Source organism: Eremothecium sinecaudum, chromosome III (genome assembly GCF_001548555.1).
Source record: "Eremothecium sinecaudum strain ATCC 58844 chromosome III, complete sequence".
NCBI classification, from domain to species: Eukaryota; Fungi; Ascomycota; class Saccharomycetes; order Saccharomycetales; family Saccharomycetaceae; genus Eremothecium; species Eremothecium sinecaudum.
Genome location: NC_030894.1, coordinates 546,539 through 563,517, shown reverse-complemented (window position 1 = coordinate 563,517; position 16,979 = coordinate 546,539). Strand labels below are relative to the sequence as shown.

At 40.3% G+C, this 16,979-nt stretch overlaps 11 protein-coding genes across 11 annotated transcripts; 5 read left to right on the top strand and 6 right to left on the bottom strand.

The window, feature by feature from the left end:
• Nucleotides 1–127: 127 nt before the first annotated feature.
• Nucleotides 128–1,279, top strand: PPE1 (phosphoprotein phosphatase methylesterase 1; the record flags this gene model as incomplete). The annotated part of the gene is made up of 1 exon (XM_018131370.1): nucleotides 128–1,279. One exon carries the CDS (start codon nucleotides 128–130, stop codon nucleotides 1,277–1,279), a length of 1,152 nt encoding a protein of 383 aa, XP_017986742.1.
• A 48-nt stretch (nucleotides 1,280–1,327) lies between these two features.
• Nucleotides 1,328–3,490, bottom strand: QNS1 (glutamine-dependent NAD(+) synthetase; the record flags this gene model as incomplete). Its single annotated transcript, XM_018131371.1, has 1 exon — nucleotides 1,328–3,490. One exon carries the CDS (start codon nucleotides 3,488–3,490, stop codon nucleotides 1,328–1,330), a length of 2,163 nt encoding a protein of 720 aa, XP_017986741.1.
• A 586-nt stretch (nucleotides 3,491–4,076) lies between these two features.
• On the bottom strand, nucleotides 4,077–5,246 carry ASP1 (asparaginase ASP1; the record flags this gene model as incomplete). The annotated part of the gene is made up of 1 exon (XM_018131372.1): nucleotides 4,077–5,246. One exon carries the CDS (start codon nucleotides 5,244–5,246, stop codon nucleotides 4,077–4,079), a length of 1,170 nt encoding a protein of 389 aa, XP_017986740.1.
• A 354-nt stretch (nucleotides 5,247–5,600) lies between these two features.
• On the bottom strand, nucleotides 5,601–8,480 carry OSH3 (oxysterol-binding protein related protein OSH3; the record flags this gene model as incomplete). Its single annotated transcript, XM_018131373.1, has 1 exon — nucleotides 5,601–8,480. The coding sequence occupies one exon, from the start codon at nucleotides 8,478–8,480 to the stop codon at nucleotides 5,601–5,603; it is 2,880 nt and encodes a 959-aa protein (XP_017986739.1).
• Nucleotides 8,481–8,832: 352 nt separating this feature from the next.
• Nucleotides 8,833–9,069, top strand: DAD4 (Dad4p; the record flags this gene model as incomplete). The annotated part of the gene is made up of 1 exon (XM_018131374.1): nucleotides 8,833–9,069. The coding sequence occupies one exon, from the start codon at nucleotides 8,833–8,835 to the stop codon at nucleotides 9,067–9,069; it is 237 nt and encodes a 78-aa protein (XP_017986738.1).
• A 130-nt stretch (nucleotides 9,070–9,199) lies between these two features.
• NOP10 (snoRNP complex protein NOP10) lies at nucleotides 9,200–9,382 on the bottom strand (the record flags this gene model as incomplete). Its single annotated transcript, XM_018131375.1, has 1 exon — nucleotides 9,200–9,382. One exon carries the CDS (start codon nucleotides 9,380–9,382, stop codon nucleotides 9,200–9,202), a length of 183 nt encoding a protein of 60 aa, XP_017986737.1.
• Nucleotides 9,383–9,942: 560 nt separating this feature from the next.
• On the top strand, nucleotides 9,943–10,464 carry AW171_hschr31591 (uncharacterized protein; the record flags this gene model as incomplete). The annotated part of the gene is made up of 1 exon (XM_018131376.1): nucleotides 9,943–10,464. One exon carries the CDS (start codon nucleotides 9,943–9,945, stop codon nucleotides 10,462–10,464), a length of 522 nt encoding a protein of 173 aa, XP_017986736.1.
• Nucleotides 10,465–10,780: 316 nt separating this feature from the next.
• On the top strand, nucleotides 10,781–12,610 carry SWA2 (auxilin-like protein SWA2; the record flags this gene model as incomplete). The annotated part of the gene is made up of 1 exon (XM_018131377.1): nucleotides 10,781–12,610. The coding sequence occupies one exon, from the start codon at nucleotides 10,781–10,783 to the stop codon at nucleotides 12,608–12,610; it is 1,830 nt and encodes a 609-aa protein (XP_017986735.1).
• Nucleotides 12,611–12,660: 50 nt separating this feature from the next.
• Nucleotides 12,661–14,853, bottom strand: ERG7 (lanosterol synthase ERG7; the record flags this gene model as incomplete). Its single annotated transcript, XM_018131378.1, has 1 exon — nucleotides 12,661–14,853. The coding sequence occupies one exon, from the start codon at nucleotides 14,851–14,853 to the stop codon at nucleotides 12,661–12,663; it is 2,193 nt and encodes a 730-aa protein (XP_017986734.1).
• A 147-nt stretch (nucleotides 14,854–15,000) lies between these two features.
• Nucleotides 15,001–15,828, top strand: YFT2 (Yft2p; the record flags this gene model as incomplete). Its single annotated transcript, XM_018131379.1, has 1 exon — nucleotides 15,001–15,828. The coding sequence occupies one exon, from the start codon at nucleotides 15,001–15,003 to the stop codon at nucleotides 15,826–15,828; it is 828 nt and encodes a 275-aa protein (XP_017986733.1).
• On the bottom strand, nucleotides 15,820–16,966 carry MCM21 (Mcm21p; the record flags this gene model as incomplete). The annotated part of the gene is made up of 2 exons (XM_018131380.1): nucleotides 15,820–16,844; nucleotides 16,915–16,966. The coding sequence occupies 2 exons, from the start codon at nucleotides 16,964–16,966 to the stop codon at nucleotides 15,820–15,822; spliced, it is 1,077 nt and encodes a 358-aa protein (XP_017986732.1).
• Between the last annotated feature and the right edge of the window lie 13 nt (nucleotides 16,967–16,979).

Below are 16,979 nucleotides of genomic sequence, written 5' to 3'. Positions count from 1 at the left end.
TGATTAACTAACTAGCCTAAAATTAAGTATAGTAAACTCCATATCTAACTGAATTACCCTTGAATATGATGTTGAGTAAGATATAACTGCGTCAATTAGTCTTGATTTATTTCCGGTAGGTTTAATCATGAGTCCTAACTTTCAAAAGGAACTTTTCCAAAAGAAGCTTCAAACTACAATTCCAACATCTAAAGTTGAAGAGGATGCTGATGATTCGGCTGATGAGACGGCTAGCGGTGACACCGTAGGAGAATTGATTTCCAGTTCAAGTTCAAAATCTAGGTTGAAAGATTCTAATCATGATTTGTTTACTAAACTTCCAACCTGGAGTGATTATTTTGATTTCAATGAATCAATAGAAATTCAGGATAGGGGATTTCAATTCAATACTTATTATGCACTTCCGAAAAACCTAGACACTAACTCAATTCCTATCTTTTTCTTTCATCATGGTGCTGGATCATCAGGGTTAACTTTTGCACCATTGGTTAAGGAATTGGTGGCAAGGTTGAACGGTACTTGTGGGGCGGTGTCATTTGATGCCAGGGGACATGGCTCTACTAGAGCAATTGGAGATGGTGCTTCTCCGGCATATGACTTGGATACATTTACTTACGATTTTGCGGCAATTATGGAACACTTTTTGAATAATATTTTATCCAAAGATGTGCCAGTTAGTAAGTTATCAATTGTCCTCGTAGGCCATAGTCTCGGCGGTAGCATATGTACCGCGGTTGTTCCCAAATTAAATAAGGAACTATCATCAAAAGTAGTGAGTGTGGCAATGTTTGATATTGTTGAAGAGGTGGCAGTTGCTGCTTTAGAAAAGATGGATCATTTCTTAGACGTGACACCAAACTCATTTAGAAGTATGCGCGAAGCCATTGAATATCATATAAAGCACGGTCTTTCAAACCTACGAAGTAGCGCTGAAATACTAGTACCTTCTTTGTTCACAGAGCAATCTGATGGGAGCGTTACTCGTATTACTAATTTACGTGCATTTGCGCCTTATTGGGATACATGGTTTAAAGGGTTATCTTCCGACTTCACCAAACTTCCTGTCAGTAAAATGCTCCTATTAGCTGGTAGTGATAAATTGGACCGCGAATTGATTATTGGACAAATGCAAGGAAAGTTTCAGTTAATAGTATTTCAAGATTCTGGTCACTTTATCCAAGAAGATGTCCCTTATAAAACTGCAATCGCATTGATAGATTTTTGGAGGAGGAACGACAACAAGAATATAGTTATTCAGACGAACTGGGGGAGAGTATGATTAAATAGTTCCTATAAACTACATTACAACAATAAACTAGGGTACACTCTATTTCTTGGTGGTTGGGTTCAAATCTATAGATAGCATGGCAAGCTTAGCAGTGTCATGCTTCTCATATTGACGAACAACGTTATCAATCTTCTTGGAAGCCCATGAGAATTTAGGATCAATCAAAAATGGCCTCAAGTCGAAGCGGTTGTCGTCTGGGGAATATTGCTCAGCGTGATAACTAGGGGTTAGAACAGTTTGTTTATGTCTGTTAATAGCGTAATAGTAGAAAAAGTTCTTAACCTTGTCAGCGATTTGGTAAGGTGTCAAAGTTGGGGTCCACTCGTGGAGCAGTTTCAAGAACATTGAGTATGGGCCACGCTTTTCGACCTTACGTAGATAACCAAAAGTGCTCAACTCCTGGTAGGATAGGCCCATATCAGCCTCGTCAGATTGGACGTAGTTTTTAGTTATGGGCTCTAACTCTGCAGTTGGTGCAGCAGTTAAGAATTCTTCCAATAATGGGATATCAAATTCCTTTGCAGCATACTTGATGAACTTCTTCAAATCAATCTTGGCAATTCCACCGATTGGGTTTATATCAGCAGAAGAACAGTCATATTTCGTCAAATAACCTCTTAGACATTCATCGACATTTGCACTACCAAGAACCAGTAGGCCACCGCTAGGTACCGCGCGAACCCATGGTAACAATTGGGCAAACATGTAGGAAAACACCATACGCAAACGGGCTTGGATGTTTTGTAAAGCAAGGTTTTCCAGGTTGGAACCACCGAAAACCTTGTAAATTGGTTTCTTACCAGTAGTAACTTCAAATAGACTAACTACACTGGAAACAACACTGTCCATGTTGAAATCAACGTGATATGAGCCAATTATCTCAGACAACTTCTTTGCTCTTGTCCTGGTCTCTGCACTCGAGTTTTCGGTGCCCATGTAGCAAGTGTAGAACAGCTTGTTAGCCAACTGAGCTGGATCTTCTGGAACCCAATCATCGCTAGAGCGGGTGACCATACGGACGTCATCTAAAACTTGCTGATTGCCCTCCTTGATCTCTTTAATGACCAATCTACACATAGAGTGAACAATAACAGCGGTTGCACAGGAATCAAGGCCACCAGACAAAGGCAAGAAGAAACCTGAACCACGAGAACGTCTCACGTAGTCCCATAACCAACATGCAGGACCAAGAGCTATTTCCTCTTCCGGTGTTTGATAAAATGGGTCTCTTTGCTTTGTTGGAGCAATGCTTGGATCGAAGTTATCGAAAACATCTGCCAATTCCATTGGCACATCGACACGTACAAACTTGGTGGTTGAAGATGCACATTGTAGACCACGGGACATAATAGCAGCACGGTAACTGGTTACATCTTCCAAGTCCACCGTGGCGGTAACAACCTCAACATCCTTGAGCGAAAACTGTGAACCTTGAGCAAGAATAGTACCATTAACTGCAATTAGCGCGCAACCATCGTAGTATAACCTATCACCATCGCAACCACGTTGGTTGGCATATAAGTAAACACCACCACATCTACGAGTGGCACTCATAATCAAGTCTAGTCTCTTGTTCAACTTGCGCAACTCGTGGTGAGAACCCGAAGAATTAGTAATGATCTCCACACCATCCAAAGACATGTCAATGTGTGGGGAAGATGGTGTAAATAATTCTTCACAGGTCTCAACTCCAACACAAGTATCCAAGGTATTAATTACAGCATCACCAAATGGAACGTTCTTCTGTCCAGTCACCTTTTGGATGCCTAGAGGCAAGACAAAGTCCTCAACAAGGGTAGGCCTCATCCAAGGTGTAAAGAACCTCATCTCACGATAGTTACCGTCGTTCGCCAACCATAGCTTAGGTCTGATAAGCAAAATCTTACCATCCAAAGATAGCAAACGACAGTTATAACGAACGTTTTTATGCAGCACTGGCATACCAATGTCTAACAATATGCCGTGCGTCTCTTCATTCTTGATGATCTGAGCATACATTTCCCAAGAGTGCAAGTACAAATCATTCTCCAAAAAGTGATCAAGACAGCCATAACCAGTAATTTCCAATTCAGGACCTACTCTCAACTTTGCATTGCGAGACTTTGCAATTCTAATAGATTCAAGGATTCTGTCTCTATTGCCCTCAAAATCTAATGCCCATTGGTTTAAGTTACAAGTAGCTAAAGTGATTAAACGAGACATCTAGAAGTGGATAATATTAGAATATATCAATTCTTAAGTCTATAATTTGCTAATGTAACTATTCTGAAGATCAAGAGATCAAAGGTCTTGGGTCTTCTCGAACACCGTACCCATATATTATAAAATACAGTTTTAAATCGTCGACCACTATGGACGTTATACAATCGTTCGTACAGGGTGATGTTCTTGTAGCAATGCCAATTGCTATGGTAACATTGCAGGCAGAGGTGCCGGCAAATCGCTCCCGCTTTATTCACCAGTAGCCCAGTTATATCTTGCCTTCTTCACTTTCATCGGCTCCGTTGTATTCTACAGTTTGTTGGCGCCCCGGATGGCCGAATCCGACATTCAGTGGTCGCTACTGAGAGCTCGAGTATTGTACCCCAAATGCTGACAATGTACCCCGGAAAGCTGAAAATGCCAGCGATTGACTTATTTCTGAGTTTAATATAGTTGGATTCATTTTTTTTTATGCTTTTTATAGCCCATAGGGCGAAATATAGGCACATTGAAACATGTACGGCGACATGTCATTTGGGTCCAGTAAGTGGGGTACGCATTCGACAGTAGATGACTGACTTGTGTATTAACCACCGTAGACAACACGGAAGACCTTCTTGATGTCACTGAAGCAGAACTTCTCTCTTAGGCACAATTGGAGGAGAATTCTGCTTTTCTCCGGGTTGAGATACCCAGAAGCAATTAGATTGTAGGATTTATTCGGGAGGGGTTTGGGCAAATTTGCAATGGGAATCATTCCGTCCATGGCACGTTTGGAGTAGACGACTGGGATGTCAAGGTTTAGGCATGCGTCGTTGACAGCAGCTGGTAAGGAGCCGGCGCCGAGCGTCGCAATGACAATGCCCGAGTACTGGGCCGCAACGATCTTGATAAGTTCTGGTTCCAGGGACTGGTGAGCGTACAGAATGGCGACTTTTGGTAAGCTGAGAGACTTTTTGGTCTCATCGTTGACGTAGAGCTTGAATTTGTAGCAGCTATGGGGCTTGGCAGGGGGATAATAGTAGTGCACTTCATTGTTAACGAAATTGCCAAGGTATCCCCGTCTTACATTGAATGAGTCTAAACTGTTTGCATTCGTCTTGGTTATGTAGTAGCCGGCAGATATTTGGTCATTTAGCGACACTAGGACTCCGCGTCCGCAAGATTGCGGGTCTGCTGCAATACAAATGGCTTGGTAAAGGTTCATAGGGCCATCAGCAGAAACACTGGTCGAAGGTCTCATGGAGCCAACAAATACGATCGGGACATCACCAGAATCAATAGTGCTTTCGATGAAGAACGCGGTCTCGGACAAAGTATCTGTTCCATGAGTAATTACAATTCCATCGAACTTCTGCAATGAGTCGGTAATACCTTCGTATATTTGTAATAGGATATCATCGTTGATCTCTTTAGAATCCACGTTGCATAGCTGTTCATAGTATATCTCGCAGATGGAAGAGAAGTCTGGTATAGCGTCCAGGAGCTCCGCTACTGTCAGGTCAACCTGATAACCAGCGGTTTGTGATGAAGATGAGCCCTTTGCTGCGATAGTTCCACCAGTTCCTAAAATTTTAATCTTAGGAAGCTTCCGATTCGAGTACTTAGGATCAAATGATGACCTTTCTAGTACGGAGCTATCGATGGCAGAGTCTTTTGAGTCCACTAATTTATTTGGTGTAGGAACTTGCACAGCAAATTGATAACAATCAATATCATCATTGATTGTTTTCACTTCAGCACATGGGTTAATCATTACTGGATAACCAATAACTATATTTGCAGCTGTGTGACTCCTTTTTGTATATATGTAGTGGAAGCAACCGGAAGTTAGTTATAGAGAGGTAAATATTTATATAAATTTAAAGTATGTAAAATGCGATGAACCACCTATAGGAAAACAGGCTAATTTCGTAAATATCAATAGTATAAAAGAATTCACTTCATCCGGTAGTTTTATCAATGATTCAAAGATTCACAATCCTTGCACTCTCCTTGTATATCTTATGAGTTGTTTTTTTCTTGCTGGTCCTATGATGTTTTTATAATGACATATTCCATCAATTAAATGTTGGATAATGAAACAAAAAGTTTAGTATCAAGGGTATAATCACCAAATTTGTGGAGCATCATGCCAATCTTGTCGTCTTCTCTTTTCCCAGTAACTGTTACTGCCTGTGATGTATCTCCACTCACCATTATGCTTTGTGAAATACAATGGTCTAAAGTCAAGGCCATTGTTCCTACGCTCACGCTGTTGTTTCTCTAGCTTGAGCTTTAGCTCTTCCGATGCCTCAATGACACCAGCCTCGTACAACCGCAAATCCGGCCTCAATCTGCAATCGGTGGGAGGGAGGTTTCCCTCTTCAAGCTTTGTGATTCCATTAAGGTTGGCTGCGAACTTAGTAAAGCCGAACTTCTTTGGTGCGTCAGCAATGAGGTCACCTACCTTCCAAATGACCTCACCAGTCCTGTTATGTATAATGCCACTTGTCCATTGCCCCTTGAGACTGTCACAGAGCTTGCCATTCTTGTCGTAAAGGAGTATATTCAAATCTTCTGACCGGCTACTAAACATCCCACTATGTTTAAATGAAACAACTGCTCGAGCACCCTCCGAAGAAGTGACCTCAAACTGATTTGAAGGTTCCACATAACGTTCTCCGGTAATAATATTCTTAAGAAGCATAGAAGGTTGACTCCACTGGAACTTCTCACCAGTGCTCTTAATTGTTACTCGGATGATACCTTCATTAGTGAATTCTAAGGATTTACCCCAAAACTTCTGAACAGGAGAAATAGCATAGTTACATTCCCATTCAGAGTGTTCAACATGAAAGGCAAAAACCTGCGGTTTATGGGATACCTTTTCACTGATTAACCTAAAGCCTTTGTCTTCGCGAATTAGCTCGTAAGTCTCGCCAAGAAGTGGGTTTAAAGGTTTTCTCATAGCTCTTGCTTTTACCCTATGGATGGAAAGGTAAGACATGGCAAAAGCTGCTACAAACGCTAGTCGATCTATTGGGTTTTCAGTTAGAGCTGCGTTTGTTAGTAATTCAGAATATTCAAAGGTTTCCGCCATTAACTGCAAAACAGTGATGGGTTCATTGGAGGTAATCGGCATAGAGATTGAGTTCAAATCCTTCCCAACATTCTTCCGTAAAAAGGACAATAAACTAGGAGGGGGTGTAGTTGGTTTGAGCACATCATCACGACGTATTATTGTCTCTGTTATAGGTAATGGAAAAAGGCCTTTGGAATCGGAAGACTGTTTATCTGGGGATGGGGTTCTTTGAATATCATGGGATGGAGTTCTTTGAATATCATGGAATTCGCTTCCAACTAAAGCTCTAGATGTATCGGTTTCATATTCTTCATCAAGAATCTGCTGCATTGATCCATTAAACAATTTTTGGTCAAGTGTGTCAACACCTTCTTCATCATCTAACATTATAACAGCGTTAACATCATCCAAAGCATCAAAAAACTCCTCAGAGAATACTGATGCTGCTGCGGAAGATTTGGTACTAGCATTTTTGTCGGGTCTATCGGCCGTTGTAAAAGTTACAAAGAGTGGTGAGGTAAAGATCATACGGCATTGTGTGGAAATCGTTGCAATGTAGTGCTCCAATTCGGTCAATTTTTCATACATCATGTTTTCATTTGCTTGACCATTAAGATTGTTTGACGATGCATGGTTTCCTAAAGTGCTATTAGAAACTAAAGGAGCCACTATTCTAGCGTCATTATTCCCGTTACTGTTTTCCGCAACCGATACATTTCTATTTCTAATAAATGGAACCTTGGTCGAAGATAATGTAGAGCTACCAGAATCAGACGGAGTTGGCACAACCGAATTTTTGGGGCCGTTTCTTTCGTAATACTGGCTGTTCCTCATTGCATAATTTTTGCATTCCTGCAACTTCGTTTGGGCCAGGTGAAGTTCTGTCATCAGCGCTTGTGCTTGGCCTTGCAAGTTTACTTTCTGAGATGCGTTTTCAACAGCATTCTTCGAATTCTGTTTATTGTAGCATGATTGAATAGCCTCAATCCACGTCAACCATTCCTGTTCTTCTCTGGCTTTCAAAGCCCAAATTTCCATTCCAGAATCTATGACTATCAACCTTGTTTTCTTGTTAGCGCTAACAGTCGAAAGATTAATGACCATCTCCCCACGGCAAACCGAGTTCCGCTCATTAATGTAGTAAGATAAAGTACCATATTTGTAATCAAGCTTAAAGAACCTCTTCTTAAACCCTTGGAGCCTTTTACGCCGTTTCTTCAGGAGATATCCCTGTAGAATTCGTCCCTGCTTGAGGCGAAATAATTCACTCTGGGAATAATTATTCACAGTCGGTAATCCGTATACAGATGTAGAGTTCGTACATGAAGGGAAATCCTGGGTATTTTCATCTTTGGACAAAGTTGACTCACAATCATAATAGGGTGGGTGGTGAATCACACTAGCATTAAATAACACCTTTTTCCGAGCAGTTTTTGAATAAGTATTGTCTAAAACAAATGCATAATATGAATCCTCAGTATCATCTTCAGCAGACAAAGAACCTTGATGTAATTCGTTACCATTGACGTTCCCGTTCCATAAAACCTTCAACAACCCCGATTGGTCAAGCCTAACCTGTAATTCAGGACTAGGTGAAAGCCCATTACTATCTTCAAGGTCATCACGAGTCAGAGTACTAGAACTGAGGCTCAATGCTCTGTTGCGAAACTCTGTCATCAAATTCGTATCGTCTGCCTCAATATGTACTTGAGGCATTTCTATCGGAGACGACAAGTTCCAATTTTGGCTAGGAGAACCCTTAGAGGCCACTGTAACCGATGGTACAGGGGAATCCTTGACCTTCTTATAAATTCCGAAGCATATTGACCGTTTCAAGGGTTTCAATTGATAGTTTACCACATCGCCTCGTTTTACTTTAACCCACCTAAGGACAAAAGACTTGTTTTGAATATCAATAGTCTCCATTATGTATATTTGATGTTAGATACAGCTAACAAACACCTCAACAGTCCTTTGGGCCTTTGCGTTGTGATATATTCTTGTCTGGAACACCGTTGCTCCTGGAGAAATTACGTATGCCTTGTTGTCAAGTTGAGCACTAGCAAACATCAATAAGAAAAATCTGGAAAACTACAAATACACAAGAAACTAAGTAGAGAGGTTCGATAAGAGTTTTATTGGGTCGTAATAAGGCTATTCTAAGTGTGCTACCGTTAACTTTAGCTAAGAGTCGTTGTAATTGAAGCTATTTGGCCTGCGCAAATTAACTTAAGTGCTGTCCTTTTAGAAGAAATATTCACACAAGTGACCGAAAATAATGGCATCAGCCTCCCAAATGGAAAACCCGCATGAAAAGGTGCAGATTAATATCTTGGCAAGGATTATCAGTAACGTTGAACGTTTAAATCAGAGTGTAGCTACCCTCAACCAGGAGCTACAGCGTATTAATAGCAGAAATAAAAATATCGAAATAATGGGTCAAATGTGTGAAAACTACGGCAACGCCATCGAATTTAACCTTGATACTACTGGGAATAAGAAACCTCCGGTATGAAAAGGTCAGGATTTTAGTGAACTCGGAAAGGTCTATTACGGTGAAAAATATCGATTATATTGAATTTAGTCAATACATAAATAATATACAAGGGAAATGCCTGGAAAAGCTTTGTTGATAATCCATACCATTATTGTTGCTGGTTTGGCAACATTCCGAACCGTTTCTTTAGAGTAACTCTTTGTCTGGAGTACTTGTCATCTGGAGAAAATCTTGCGGGGTGGGCAGATTTAGTGATCTCGCCATCATCGGTGGTTTTCTTTAGAGTGTAGACTCTCTTGCCGTCTGGGCCAATAGTATACATCAAATGCATCGTTGTTCAGTGCTGGTTTCGGTGGTGTTTAGCAGTTTGCGATGAGATGAGTTAAAATCTGTAATGTGGTTCTTCAAGAGCTCATGATAAAATTTTGCATCGTCTAAAGTGATTTCACTCACGTGATCACCTGCGTCTGCTGGTTGCATCATCAGTACAAATAAGGGACCTGGAGTAAATTCAGTACTGTGGAGGCTTGCAGCTCTTCATCAACTTTCTGCATTTTGCCGTTTTCTGAATTTTTGGTCTTTTTTTCTATCAGCGCCCGCTGACACTTGTGTGACAGCAAATATCAATACGAAACTTTGCGCACTGCAAACGCACCTTACTGCAAAATGGGACATCTAATGTCAGTGTGGCATTTTAATGCTGTATTGGTTTCATTCATTGTTATGTAATCCATGCGGTTCTATTATATGAGCTTTACTTCCGGATGGAATAATATTGGCGACTAGGCTAGGTTGGCAATACAACATACATTAATGTAAAATATCTGATTGAAAACCCACTATAACCCAAAAATAAGGTCCGGTTGATGAAACCCATATATTCTACGTATAATGACAGGAGTTACTAATGCGAATAAAACGCATTGGCTAGACGAGTGGTTCCTAGTACCCAAGTCGCTCAAGGCATCTGAGTTGGCGTCTTTTATGAGCGATACAGACAAAATGGGCTCGTTCATATTTATGTGGTTTATGATCATTATTCTCTTTTTATTGGCTTGTCTAATTCTGTCCTCTCTTTACGAATACCTGTTTGCAATGAAACGAAGATTAGCGAAACAGCAGAAAGAAGCTGCTGAGTGCCAGAGTCCGGTATGGGTATCTACATATGACTATCACACGAAATTAACTCCTTCGCAGCAAGAAGCTTACTTAGATTACTCACAGCGTATGTTTGAGCTGCAGCGTAAAAGGTTAGAGAGCGGAGGTGCTACGATATCTGAAGAGCCGAAATTAAACACCGAGGAAGGATCCAATTGGCTAAAGACCCTTACTCAATGGACAGGTGAAAAAGCACACATTGCTAAATGGAGCCGTAAACAGCAACGAAATATAAAACCCGAGGATATGGTATGAACAGCTAACTTTAATGCAATGAATTACTATGTCACCTGACTTAAATCTTTCCGAGCCCAACAGCTTGTACAGAGAAATGCTATACCAATTGTTCTAGGCTAATGTATGAAGAGTTAAAATAATACCCTTTACACTAATTTCCGCTAAATATAACGGTCTTTAACGTTCAATGGTATGCGGTGGCAATTTATTAAGCATATAGCTTCTTGTAGTCACTATAATAACACTGATAATATTAATTTTCATATAATGAACTTTGAAAGTCTAACTACATAAGGTACGTAACTAAACATAAATAAAGACAACATTGGAGGTCATGAGTGACCCATTTGCAGACCTAATTTCTAATTTTAAGGGGAGTAAAGTTGTGAAAAGCAAGCAGTCTAAAAATGTTTCATTAAATGATCTTATGTTAAAGGGGACATCCTCAGCTACTTGTACTTCATCTCCATCTCCTAAAAGTTGTTCGCCACCTGATGATATACTTCAAGTGAAACAGAAATCCGTATTTGGAAATTTATCTTCCGCTCAAACTAATAACACAGTCGCTTCTGATGTGTTTGATGACTTTTTTGGTGATTCTAAGGTGGCATCATCGCAATCGGTTCACACAAATGAAGCGTCTTTGATTGACATTGATGATCCTGCTACGTTTTCAAGGAGTCCAATCCAAAACGAGCCATCTTTCCAAGATGATAAGCGGGATTTTGAGCTTGCTCAAATGCTTTCTTTGGGGCTTTCTATAGATATTGCCAAGTCGTACTATGACAAAGGGAAAAACTATGAACAGGTTTTAGAGGAGGTTCAGAACGATGGGAGCTCTGAGTCTATTGAAGATATTGATTCTAGAAATGATGTTCCAACCGCACTAAGCGATGGAAGTGACTTCATGTCAATGGCGTCTGGCTTTATCAAACGGGGGCGCACTTTTGTCGAGGACAGTATTCAGAAAACCATGACAAAAATCGACAGTTCCCACGCGTCAAGTAACCAGCGGAAATCCGGGCTGAGCTCGGCGGTTGCTGGTGCGCTATCAACACCGTTGGCTTCGGGCTGTTCAGCTAGTATGAAACCGCACTGGGGTGGCCATTCTGTCAAGGCTTCTCCAGGTCGTGAGGGTCCAGTTGAGCCATCATCGGCATTCGCTAGAAAAGAAACTGCAGAGTCCCCGAAGACTGATAATCACAATACACTTCTGGATCTGAGTGATGACGAATTCTCATCTCCCGTCAATTACACGTCAGCAAGTGCTCATATTTCACAACTAGAACTTTCCGGTTATGAAGAATTTAATTTTAAAGGTAAGAATCATTTCCAAGTAGGCGATTACTTTACAGCATGTGATGCGTTTATGAAGTCTTTGAATACTCTACCTGCCTCTCACCCCCTTCGTTTCATAGCATTGTCAAATATAATTGCGACAGAATCGAAGATGGGTGAAATAACAAATGCATTGCAACATATAGAAACTGCATGTGGGATGATGGATAATACTGACTTAGATAGTGTTATTCAATATTCAAATCCACCAAAAACTTATAGGGAGATTTGGAGTAAGATTATATTAAAGAAAGCGGAAATTATGGAAGGTTCCGATGAATACGAAAAAGCTCTAGATGCATATAAGCTTTTAATTTCAATGGGCATAGTAAACAACAAAGTCTTGGTTGGCAAAACGCGCTGTCAGAAGGCTATTACACCTAAAAAATCAAAACCGCCCTCACAAAAACCCTCTCGTGCTCTTGAAACTGGAGCAGAACGAACTAGGACTATACCGAAGGAATCACCTGTAACTAGGCAAAAGTTCAAGGAAAATGAGTCCCAAGGAGAAAGAGAACGCTTCCAGCTGCATGACAAAGTTGAAGCTCGTATCCATAAATGGATCAATGGAAAGGAAACAGATTTGCGACAATTGCTTGTTGGTCTACCCGCCGTGCTAACGTGGGTCAATTGGAACCCAGTCAGTGGAAGTGAGTTAGTGTTGCCAAAAAAAGTGAAGGTTACCTATTTGAAAGCTATTGCCAAAACTCATCCTGATAAAATACCATCTTGTACCAGTATGGAAAATAAAATGCTGGCGGAAAATATCTTTGCGACTCTGACAAAAGCATGGGAAGTTTTCAAAGTGGAAAACGATTTGAATTAAAAAATTAGTATATGTAATGTTTATAATCCTATTAAAGGTCATAGATTAAGCTAAATGGCGTTTTCTCCGTATTTTTTGGCATAAAGCCCAAGGGCTTTCATGGGGAACAAGAATCTGTAACTTGGATATTCAATTGCACATGAATGGTTGAAAACACCCTCTATACTTTCATACTTCCACTCACCATGTACAGTTTGTCTAGATTTCAATATTTGAATTCCACGATCAATTACAGCTTTGTCAGGATAATCTGCTAGTAATAAGCCAATCACAGTCCAGGCAGTTTGGATAATTTGAGATTTCTTGTTACTATTAACATAGGTATGGAGTTCACAAGATCTCATTGATTCGCCCCAACCACCATCGGGCATTTGTCGCTTGACTAAAAAGTCACAACCTTTCCGAACTACTTCAGAGTTTTCGTAGTTTTCATGCACTGTATACAACGCCTCTAGAGCAAACATACCTGCATATGTGTAGCAAATACCCCAGGATCCATACCAGGATCCATCCTTCTGCTGAGAGCGTTTAATATAATCAACAGCAATCTTGATGGAGTGGGAAATCTCTTCCTTACGATAATCGTAGTTATCAAGGAAGTACTGTAGACCTAGTACTGATGAATCGGTGCATTCAACGTACGGATATTCAACCATTATGTTGCAAAATATTTCAGCTGGGTTAAGTTTCTCCATCAACAGCGTGGCCCTAATTTTCTCATATGATGCAAATGAACCATATTCAAACGAGCCTAAATTTTGTAAGCTGAGTAGAACGTCAATGGCATTTTCTAGGTTCTTGGTAGATATTTCGTCATGGACATCTGCAAAAGCAGGGGACTTTTTGACCATGATAACAGCTTTCAATGCTTCGGCGGTACAGTCGGAAACGGTAAAACCTTGAGTCTTCGTAGAGAATGGCCAACCGCCAACACGTTTGTCCCGGAAGCTACCTTCGACACACTCCTCAGTAAATTGAGAACGACAAAGAAATTTATAAGCTTTAACAATAGAATCTCTGAACTCCGGTAATTCTGCAAGGTCAACCATGAACATGTACTGAATAAACAATGAGCAGTCCCACACCTGAGCACCATTCGTACCCATCACTGTTAAACCTAGAGGACCATGAAACAGGATCTCTTTGAATTTGTCTGCGAAGCGCTCAACCTCCGGTGAATCACGACCCTTTTCAATAAAAGCTACAATTGCGGAGAAAGCAAAGCTAACAGGTCCAACAGTAAGGTTATCTGAATTCTGAACGTCTTTCTCTATTAGTTCGTACACACGTTTATTACCTCTTTTCAATAGCCATGTTGGACGTAAGTACTTCTCGTAAAAAACAATGCAGCAGTTAAGTATGTCAAGAGCCATAGAGTGTGGATAATGTAAATCCACACCACAAGTTGTATTCCTATGTTTGGTGAAATCGATTTGATCATACGGCTCAACGTAAATCTCCGATCTAATCTCTTCTAGTATTGGCGTCAACTTACACGAATACCTAATACCCGCTAAATAACTGACAGGTAAGTAAATTGACCGTGTATGGACCCACCATCTAGCCGGATGGGTAGTCAGAAAATATGGCAATAGCCATTGATCAGGCGGAGCAGGATTCACGCCAGACCAGTCGTAAAGGTTTAAAAGCGACAACCAGATTTTAGCCCAATGGGGAGAACTGATCGCTCCTCTATGGTGTATTAAGACTCTTCGAGCTTTCTTACATACAATGTGATCCTTTGGTAATCCTAAAAGCCTCAGGATCACGTAATTGACAACCGTACCAAACATTGTAGAAGCTCCTTCTGTATGCAAACCCCATCCTCCATCAACAGGATGACTAAGATTCACTATATATCTGATCATCTCCACCTTATTATGCTCTGGAATCTCAATACCAGTAATGTAACAGAAAGTAACATAACCAATCGTCATAAACATAGGACCTTGGTATTGACATGGAAATATTCCAGATTCTTCGTCTTGTATCATAGAGAAGAACTTCGCACCATTATAAGTTGCATCCGAGGCACGGAATCCAGGATCTGAGCTATTAACCTTGGGATTAGGATAAGGAAAATCACCAGTCCTGAGCAACCATTTTACAAAATTCGTTTGAGGAATACGTTCAATATCTTCTTCTGGAATGTAATCCCATCTTTCTGCACCGTAAGTGTCACAGTAAAGCCGCCAGCGCCTATTATCGGTAATTGGCAATCCAAGCTGCTCCGAATAAAGCATAGTCAGACGTTGAAGATATATATAGCTTCTTAATTGAGGTTTATACACCAATCAATGTTGAATGGTTGTTAAAATTTCACTGAAAATTGATCTTAACGACCGTAAAATGATGTTGCATTATACGACTAAATTGATCGATATCTAACAATGCGAGGAGAACATTACCAGCCAGAATACAAAATGGAAAGCTCGTTAAGCAAGGTGGATAGGGCGATCCTTAGGCGGTACTATGTTTTCATTTACCCAATCATACTGCTGTGTGGAATGACGGTGAGATTCGTGCTAGGTAAAGAGAGATTGGCGTATGAAATGAACCACTGGTACCTCATTAAAAGCGATAATATTTTTAATGTGGTATTTGCAGATAATGGGAATAAGATCTGGATGACATTAATATGTTTTCTGGCTTTTCAACAGTTTTCAATAAGAAATCAAGCTGCGTTTAGGCTTCCATTATCTTCACGTAATATTGGCGCCAATGAGGCATATAACTATAGAAGTGCGTTACAGCTGGGACTTCAGTATACATTCAAGTTTACTATGGTTAAGTTCCTCTTATTTATTGAATTTTGGTTTATTGATCATGTATTTATGTGGACTGGTGGCTATTGTAGTATCGATAATATTAAAAATGCAATGGAATGCCACGGCAAGGGCGGTAAATGGGAGGGTGGATTTGATATAAGTGGCCACTTCTGCTACCTTATGACGTGTAGTCTGGCACTGTGGTTTGAATTGACTGACCTAATAAAGTATACTGTAACTAACGAGATACCGCAGGCGAAATTGATGAAAGTTACCAAGTATTCGACCTTGACGGTACTAGTGATGTGGCTTTTGCTACTAAGCGTGACCTCGATATATTACCACACTTTGATTGAGAAGGTTCTGGGCGTGCTTATGGGATACTTGTGTCCATTTATTCTATACATTTATATTCCCTATCATTATAAACTACAGAAAATACTATATTGATGCCTGAAGGGTGCGTACCTTGTCCGGCAAATCATCTATATCTCCTAACAGGACGTTTGACCACTCGTCGTGTATTTTAGAATCTATATTACAGTTAATTATAGATTTTTCTTGCATTTGGATTGTGACTGATAGCGCCTCAGTGTTGTTGGTTACCTTAAATGAGAGCGAAACAGCATAGGAGTCTATTGTAATGTCTCTAAATAACTCCGGATCTAAATTCGAAACAAAATTCACCCTATAATGTAGGTCTAGAAGCCCAACGTAACACCTCCTGGCAAAATTGTGGATCTGCATATCAGTAGAAATGATCCCATGATGAGTAGAGGACCATATATGTTCAGTGTCAATAACCCTCGGAATAGTATGCTTAAATAATAACCAGTTGTCATTCGCTTTAGGATTTCTCATCAACAAGATGTAGTAAGGAGGCTCGTAACAGCGCTGCAATTCGTTAAATACTTCCATTCTAATGCCTAAAAGCTCGTCCGCCATCTCTTCAGTTTTCGTAGTATCTTTCAGCGCATGTAGTTTGCCTGGAGAAACCAAAGGGAAAAAGGTAATTCCTGACATTCGATAGCAATTCTCCAACTCAACAAAATCGACTAACGCTGCAGTGGACTGCTCAGCTGCAGTAGGTGGGATTAGTTTGTTACGCTTGCTTAGGGATCGCAAGATATCAACGTCAAAAAACGACGCTATCGATGGATCAAACATTCGTTGTTCAAAATCAGGCTCCATCTTTAACTCCCTGTCATGTCGTAGTATATCATTTCGAAGCGTTTTAATCCTAGTAGTACTGTCAGAGTTATTCTTGGTTATATCCCAACCATTACTGTGATTAAATAAGTAACTCTTCATTTCAGGATGATCAGCCCACCAATAGCCATATTTTGAATTAAGCTCAATCCCGTCCTCTATAATCGCGTCAGTAGTAGCTTGTGATAGCACAAAGCCTTTCCTCTCCTTCTCTAATTCATCTTTTATGGATTTCAAATGTTTTTCTATGGATAAGACTATTCTTAGTTTAGTATTGTGAACAAAGCACAACTAAAGTTAAATTCATAATAATAATAAAAAACATACTCTCCCTATTTAAAGAGTCAATATCCTGCTTCAAATCAATCAATTCGGACATTGGTTTTTCCTAT